Source organism: Falco rusticolus, chromosome 1 (assembly GCF_015220075.1).
Source record: "Falco rusticolus isolate bFalRus1 chromosome 1, bFalRus1.pri, whole genome shotgun sequence".
Taxonomy (NCBI): Eukaryota; Metazoa; Chordata; class Aves; order Falconiformes; family Falconidae; genus Falco; species Falco rusticolus.
In genome coordinates, this window is record NC_051187.1 from 110629582 (window position 1) to 110638055 (window position 8474).

An 8474-nucleotide genomic window follows, 5' to 3' on the forward strand; every position below is an offset into this window, starting at 1 on the left:
AACAAAAAAACGCAAAAAACCCCCAACAAACCACCAAAAAAACCCCAAACAGCCAAACAAACTTCTTTGGCAGCAGCTAGTTTTTCTTGGCAGTCTACAAGTAACCTGGTCAAAATATGGATGGTGTGCAGGACTGTAAGGGATGCTGATGTAGGAGCCAGCAGCGTGCAGCCTCAAATGGCAAGATGTATGACACACAGGATGTGTGTGAGCTCCCCTTACCCAGAAACAGGTGGAAGTCTCTCCTGTCTGGTCCGCTGGGCCAGGAATGGTATTTCTAGTTTCATCTCTGTAGCTCTACTTTGAGCTTAAACTGGTGACAAAAGGTCAGAGACTAAGCTGGTTTTAAGCTACATCTCACGCAGCTGTTGCGTTGATTCTGTGAGGATCATACAAGTTAAATGCCACTTTTCTGCGATTTGAAACGGTTATGATAATTTCCACACCTCGATAGAGACTGGCTAGGTTGGGGGGAGACCTGGGTTGATAGCGATGTTTGTTTTCCTCTGCAGGTGCAGTAGGTTTCAGTCTGAAATCAAGCGTCTGAAGATTTCATCACCAGTCAGAGTCTGCCAGAACTGCTTCTACAACCTGCAGCATGAGAGGGGTTCAGAGGAGGGGCCCAGAAATTGATGGGGTCCTGGCAAACGGAGACCCCAGCCAGCCCCGTGGTCGCTCCAAGAACTAGTGAGAGTATCACGCAGTGATCGGAAGGGATTAGAATATTGTCTGTTTACACTTAGGTTTATACTGAGTTTTAAGCACTAAAAGTAAAAAGGGATCATTGAATTGATTTGTGTTGACAGAAGGTAAATGAGGCTAACAGCGTAATTAAGAGAAGAGCAAGGCCCAGGAAGACATGATTAATAACCGCAAATCCAATAGAACTGTCAACTCCTAAACCTATGTTGACGTGGCTGTGGAGAAAATCCTCACTTATCCTAAATACCTGTTCTTGTCTTGTTTTTGTAGAGGTAGTTATCTTTATCGGGGGGAGGGGGAGGGGAAGGCTTTTTAGAAGATAGTTGTAAATCTGCCTTCTTCGCAAGCAACTGTGTATATTGTAAATAGGTATAATGGCCTTTTTATCTAAATATGAACTTAACTGCCTGTTACATGGGACTTCAGATTAACCACTATACTTTGTGTGGCATCTTTATCTCATCTATCAATTTAAATACGAATGTTTTAAAAAAAAAAAAAACAAAAAAAAAACCAAAAACAAACAAAACAAAACCAGAAGACTCGAAGGCATTATGCATATTTCTGTTTAAAATCCAGTCTGTGCATGTCTGTTCTTTCAGTTGCCCACAGTATCTTAATTTAAGTAAGGCTATTCATAGATTTTTTCAAAAAAAAAAAAAAAAAAAAAAGACTTTTTGAGAATGGGACTTGGAGTATTTTATTCTAGCTGTAAGATAACCAGGAACTAAATTGTACACTTGTGTTGCATTTTATACCAAACTATTTACCACCTCAGTGTTGTTCATATTTAATAAGGCCTCTTTTATACATATGTCAGAGCTGCAGTTTTGTTAATTACTTAATGTTCATTAGCAGCTGATTCATGCAGTGCAAGAACCAGCTTTTACCTTGTTTAGTCAATATCAGTTGGCTTGCATATATAGGTACAGAATGAATTCCTAGTGCGTAAAATTTAACCGCTGTCGTCCTGTAGCTTGTTTGCAAAAAAACTTCTGGAACAATAGGCATTGCTGTAAAACAGGGTGATATTAGTCATGTCAGAAATGCTTCTAAGAGCTATCTTCATGTTTCGGCACATGACATCAACTTGAGGACAGCAGTAGATTTCCATTATGGTTTTTAAGTTCCAATATGAATTCAATCGCAGTATTTTTTTACTACTCTGTCATTTATTTTGCACTACATGTGGGAGGAAGTAGAGACACTGAAACCCACTGGGATTGGAACATGTGCATCAGAGATAGGCCCATGGACTTAATTTCTGAATGAGGTCTTGCCAGTGGGGTTTTTTTTGGGGGGGTGGGGGGGGTGGGGTGCAGGGGGCAGGCTGGCGTTTGGCTTGGTTTTGTTTTTTAACGTATGTGTATATATTTTGTAAATGGGTGACAAACTGATCTAGATCTAGATTTATTCACAATGGATTCTTTTAAATAGCGGTAAGGATAGGACCCAAACCAACAGAAGACAGGTGGCCCTGCTTTTGCTCCGCTAGTTCTTCAGTGGGTGCCTCCACTCAAGACGATGAGGTTATCCTTCGCTTGGAATGGTTTGGGCAGACTGTGGCCCTGGGACAGCAAACGGTTAAAACTGGCACTGTCATCAGAATGGCACCGTCGAAAATGCCAGGCCCTCTGTGGTGGTGTGAGTTCCTTCCAGAAGGTTCTTGGCACTGGGGGGGGTACACCTGTCTTCCCTTGATTTGAGCTTCTAGCGGTGAATAATTTGTTAATCCTGACCACTTACTATTTACCCTGGTATCACATGTTTATGCACTGAAGGTTAAATATGTATTTTGATACATGTTTGTTTATTATGTATGTGCTGGTCTGTAAAATGAGATATATTCCTGTTTTGGTATGTATACTAGGTCCCCAAATGAACAGAAAGGCTTCTCTAGAGCCCTTGCACACTGTTGAGTAAATGCAGGTTTGTTGAGATTAGCTGACCCAAATAGATCCCTTTAGATCCAAAGAGTGATGATCCAAGTAGCCAGGCTGCATGGCTACCCTGACAGATTTGTCCCTAAAAACAAGAAGAGGTCCTCAGTAAGCATGTGCGGAGCACTGGAATTTCTGTGTTCAGCTGTTCTCTCTAACGTTGCCTTCACCCTTCCCAAAATGATGCGAAACCAGCATAGTTCAGAAGACAGGCGAGTGGCCTTAACGTTTTTGGTTTGAAGAAAAGGCTCTTTTAACAACTCGGAAATGCCTTTGAGTCCACAGAGTTTTCTTCCCCTTGCCTCCAGATTTCAAATCCAACCCAAATTTAAGGAAGCCTTCTTTTCTACGGACTGGAACTTGTATTAAATAATACACGTAATTAAACCGTAATAAACACAATATTTATTTATGGCAATAGCACTGATATAATCCAAACACTAAAGAAAACAGTTGGCATATAGTACTAACGCAGGGTCGTGGAGATGGTGGGCCGTCGGTGAAGAGGTAGGCAGCTGCTCTCGGCTGTGTGAGCCCGTTACACGGGTGGTGTGCTACGCTTCCGACGATGGGCAGCATACTAAACAAACCAAGGTCGTTATTCTTTACAGGTCCTGTAGCATAGAACTTAGTCCCGATTTACATTTTGCAACCGAATCACCACAGCCCTCTGACTTTATTCTTTAGTTGCACTGTTCCAAAACCCACGTTCTTGCTTGTAGGAGGTGAAGGGGAAAAAACACACCTGCTCATATTTCCTCTGGCAGCTGGTGCTGTGGGCAACTGTTTTGTTCACTTGGGAGTGGGTTTTTTTTCCATTTCTTTCAAGCTTCTAATGCAAATACTTGCTTTGTTTTCCATGTAAAAATCTGTTGAGCAAAAATATACTCATGTACACTAACATTAGTAGACTGTATCCTCTGCAAGTACCTCACACGTCTTCTCCTGCCTTGTTCTTTGTAGTATACTTATTCACGTACTCTTTAACATTCGTATGTAGTGTGCAACTGTAATGTCATGCTTCTGGGAGGGGGTTGGCTGCCTCCAGCCGACGTTCATCAGTTCAATAGCAAAACACTTTAGATAAGTTATTTTGCACTTTCTTATGTATAAAATTGGTAGAAACTTATATTTGCTTTGTATCATTTAAAGACTCCTTTTGTTTCAGTAAATGAACTGTGTATAAAATACTTATGCAGTTAAAACTGTTTTTAGAAAGTATTTTTAATTTCAGCAAGTTTGGTTACTTGTTGCATGACTATTAACACAGCTGACTTTTTGTGTCAGTGCAATGTATATTTTTTTTGTCCTGTTATTAACTTGTAAGCCCTAGTTAAATGGCCATTTATTTGTACAGCATCAGGAGAAAATTGAAGATAACTGGCTAAGACTGGAGTGTGGAATTTTGTACTATATTGCAGAATCCAATATCTGTTTTTTGGTGGTTACGTAAAAGGCCTGACGATTTACTATCTAGTGTGCAATCTGTGATATCTGAATGTTCATTGTATATTTGTCTCCAATGCAAAAAGGTAGAGTAACACAGTTACAACAATACATGATTAAATGCAATAGTTCAGGTACTGAAGTATTTTTTTCATTTCAAATAAATACCTGCTATTTACCACCAAAAAGCTGTTTTGCGTTTGTTGGAAAGACGCAACATTTGCAGCTGAATAAATGTTTTTAACATGGGAGTGGTAACTAGTGAGTAACGTGTTTCTGTATCATCCTGATGAGTAAATTTCTGTTGCTTGTTAACGGTTTTTGAGTATGGTCATCCATGATGATGCAGGGTGAAATTATGTCTTCCTTTATTCTTTTTTGCTTTATAAGTGTCAATTTTAGAAGCCAGCAGAATTTGACAGTGTATAGAATAGGCTGTACCAATATAGAGAAAGCAGACAGAAAAGAATGATTTTAAGTCATGCTGGATGAAGGACAGTGGAAGAGGAGGAAGTATGAAAATCCAGTTTAAATCATCTTCTCCGAGGAGGGAAGGACTACTAGAGCATAACCTTCTGTGGTGAGAAACAGCCTAAGATTCCCAAATGTTGAAATATTTTACTAATTCTTTAGTCCATTTTTATACACTTTGCTTAGCTGGTAATGCTACCGAATGGGGGTGGGGGTGGGGGGGTGTCATGTTGGCAGTTGATAACGTGCCAACACTGGTGGCTAACGGTTTTTCTCCAAGTAAAAAACAGGCTTTGATGCAGTCGGGGCTCCCCTGTTCCTTGGCTGATGAGCACCTGAATTGACATCGTATTTGCCAGTAGTGGTATCTTTGGTTGTAAAAGAAAAGGAACTGCTCTACGGATGAACTTAGCTGTCTGTGCTCACGGTGTTTGACCCCTTCCATGAGCTCTTTCAGGTTTTTAGTTATAAGTGTGCTCTTAAGCAGTAGTTACAGAAGCAGTTTTCGTGGCCTTCCTAAGCCATGTCTTGGTTACGTAGCGTTGGTAATGTCTGCTTTTCATAGGCACAAGTATTTCTCATGCGGGGTTTTCTGTATTTTAAATCTTTCCATACACTGAAAAAAAATGTTTTCTATTTTAACAGTTACAGGGGAATTACTATACTTCTCGGTGTGCCTGCAGACACTTGGCAGCTGCAGCCTGGCATGCTATTCTGCTGTCATGGAGCGGGTCAGGAGTGAACTTCATCAAAGCGTTCTGAGCTAGTAAACCATGCTGCCCGCGGGGTGTAGGGTCTGGCATTGCTGCCCTCCTCACAGTAGCTCCAGGCTGGTGTGCGCAGCTGGACCGTTCAGTATTTCAACCTCATTTTCCCACGAGCAAAAGATGAGTTAGCCATCTGCTTTGATCTGTGCCGTATTATGTTAGCTAACCTGTGCTTAACTTCGGTGCAGCGTTTTGAATGACACAAAGAACTTGCAATTAGTGTCGTATCCTGCCTACAGAGTGCACTGCAGCGCCTCGTCTCCACGGCTTGTGAAGTCAGGCGGAGGCACTGCTCAGCTTCGGGAAGGTGAGCCGGCTTTGTGCGGTGCTTTTGTGGCCCTCCTGCCCACAGCACCCCAGTGTGCACGTGCTGCTCTCCACCTCTGCCAGCCTGTTGCCTGTCCAAAATACTCCCTTCCGCAGGTCTCTGAGAAGCCTGCCTCGATCAAACAAACAAACAAAAAAAATTGCCCTTTGAATTTTTCAAGGGGTTTGTGGAGCCAGAGGCTGTGCTGTGGCTGGAGCATCCCTCAGGCATAGTGGAGAGTGGAGGTGCCAGGAGCAAGCAGGGGCCGTGGACCTTTTGATTGGGAAAGGGCCTGATGGACCTTTTGATCGGGAAAGTGCAGTCCCGTCCGCGCCACGTGGAGCACGGCCTTCGATGTTAATGTTAAGATCGTACAATTTAGAGTCCCTGTTGCAAATCCGGTGTTGGGAGAGTTAGTTCGGCTCCTTTCTGTCCAGACAAACAGAAGGATGATTAATTAGGAACTCCGTAGCCTTTTGTGTGGTTCCTGCACTAAACCTGGGTCCGGGAGAAGCAAGAACAGCGCCCTGTGAAATTCATGGCAGCTCAGATGTCGGGGTTGGAGCCAGAAAAGCCCCAAGAGGCACCAGACAGGCCAGCAGCGGATTTGGAGTGAAGGAAGGCAGCAGATGAGTGAGGGGCCAGCTCCCTGGGAGTGCCCTGCCCTTGAGCTGTGGCTCCAGCAGCGCTCCTGCCACGCAGAAGCAGCTCCTGGGGCCGGGTACTCAATTCAGCAGCTAAAACACGTGGCCAGGTTTTCCGACGCGTTTGTCGGGTGTGCCTGTTGTGCGGTACCTGGTTTCGGGGCGGGGAGGAGCTATGAACTAAAAAATGCAGCGTTTCGTTCTGCAGTAGTGCTGCAGCCTAGCCCGTTGTTGCCAAATTTGTGGCAGATCTGCTGTGACTAAATTGTCTCTCATCACGGTTGCGATGACTTTGGCAGCTCGGAGAGGCAAGGTTCGGAGCCTGCCTTCTAGGCTCGAAGTGGTTTATGCTGGATCCCATTGTAAACAATGCACATATGTATTTTTAGAGAATTGCTGGCAGCGGAACACGTCTGTCCCTGTGCTGGGACGTGGTGGTGATTCCCTAGCGAGGTCGGTGTGCCACACAGCGTAGAGAGGATGGGGTAAGTGAGCACTGAAACGGGACGGGTGTGTCGGGAGCCGGATTGTGCCAGAAAGACTGGGGGAGTGACGTGACGTTGCATTGGGTGCGTGGCTGGCCCCAAAGAATGGGGATTTGTAAGAAAGGGGACCAGAACTTAAACACAGCAGCTGAGGGACACAAGCGCAGCCGTGCTGGCTCAGGAGTCCGCCGCAGCCCCTGGGATGCTGCTCCACTAGAGGCCTCCGTGCTGTGGGGCAGAGAGGCAGGCAGGAGGTGCCACGTAGCTTTTCTAAGTGTGAACGTATAGGAAAAGCTGTGAAGTCCTCATTGCATGAAGGGAACGACCAAAAAATGTCATGACCCCATGAAATAAATAAAGGGTAAAAACCAGGCTGCCAGGGGCTGGTGGTAGCTCAAATCCAGCCAGTTTTCCAAGCGCTGGGTCTTCAGCTGTCCCAGCAGCTCCATCCCCTGGGAGAAACGCCTGCACCTTCCCCGCCTCTGGTGCCACCGCGGCCTGGGCTGCCTGCCCGTCTTTGCCGGGCCAAGCTGCAGGGAGGTTCTGCAGCTGCAGCACTGAGCAAGAGCAAGGGTGACCCCTGGCAATAGCATGTTACGGATGTAAACACTGGTTGATGTATGGTTTATGTGTGCGTGCGCAGAGCAGGGCTGCTGCCCGATAGCAGATGAAAACTGTGCCACCAGCTATGGCCTGGGCAGGTGGGCTGCAGGGGGTTGCTGACACGAGCTGCCCTCAGCTCCAGAGCTTCCAGCCCTTCCCAGGGCGCCAGCGAGCACCCGGCGTGAGAGCAAGGGCTGCTTTTCTTAAAGCTTGGCTGCTCTCCCAGGACCGGCCTGATGAAGCTGGGCAGGGAGCCCCCGTGGTGCTGCGGGCGCTCTGCCGCCCTCCTCCTCTCCCACCGGCAGGGATGAATCCTGGTCCCGGGGACAGACGCTCGGGTTGCACAGTAACCTGGGAGCGTTTCCCAACTGCCGGGAAAGGGCAAAGCTGTTCAGCAGGATTCCCAACACCCTACCCGAGCTCTTAAAATTCACCTGCCTGAGCGGCGGTTACTGTGTGCTTACCCACGGGATACGTGCGTCTATCAAAGAGGCGATCAGCTCCAAACTGAGCTGTGAGTGGCAACGAAGGGCAACAAAAAGAGCGGCTTTAGTCCAAAAACAAGGGCTGGGGCTCAGCTGTAGGAAACCACTAGAGCTTCATTGAAGTCAAGGCTGCTTCTTTCAAGGGCTTCATTGACGTCAAGGCTGCTTCTTTCAAGGAAGAGAGAGTAAAAATAGGTTTTGGGTTCAGCTGTGAAAGCAGTAGTAATTACAAAGAATAGTGATCTCAGGGATACTTCTGGGGATGACTTAAAACCCTCAGCTGTTTCTTTCTCCTTATTTTTTCTTTCAGTATAACTGAAAAGTCTTGGATCCATGCCAGAGGCTAAACCACATTCATTTATTGAGGAGGCCAAATTCATTTCTTTCTGCTGTATCACAGGATGACACTGCTCACCATGACAGCTACCCAGGGTGCCTTCCCGCTTCAGAAAATAATGTTTTTTTTAAGATGGACTTGTTCCAGAGTGAGGGCTTTCTAACTTCTTAGTATTGTATCGAAATATAAAGGACAAACCCAGCAAGTTAGAACATGTTGCCCTGATGCAGCGAAGCCCATGGATGCTGACAGAGCACAGAGGCAGGAGGTACTTTGCACTGGTTATC

The 8474-nt window shown here is 45.6% G+C and overlaps 1 protein-coding gene across 4 annotated transcripts in view; it reads left to right on the forward strand.

Moving 5' to 3' along the window:
- Nucleotides 1-4276, forward strand: part of WDFY3 (WD repeat and FYVE domain containing 3) — a 185192-nt gene extending 180916 nt beyond the window's left edge. For all 4 annotated transcript variants that reach the window (XM_037396249.1, XM_037396260.1, XM_037396258.1 and 1 more), the window contains one exon: nucleotides 513-4276. In XM_037396249.1, coding sequence (XP_037252146.1) covers nucleotides 513-633 — 121 coding nt within the window. In that variant the 3' untranslated portion in view covers nucleotides 634-4276. The remainder of the gene's footprint in view (nucleotides 1-512) is intronic.
- Nucleotides 4277-8474: the final 4198 nt, after the last annotated feature.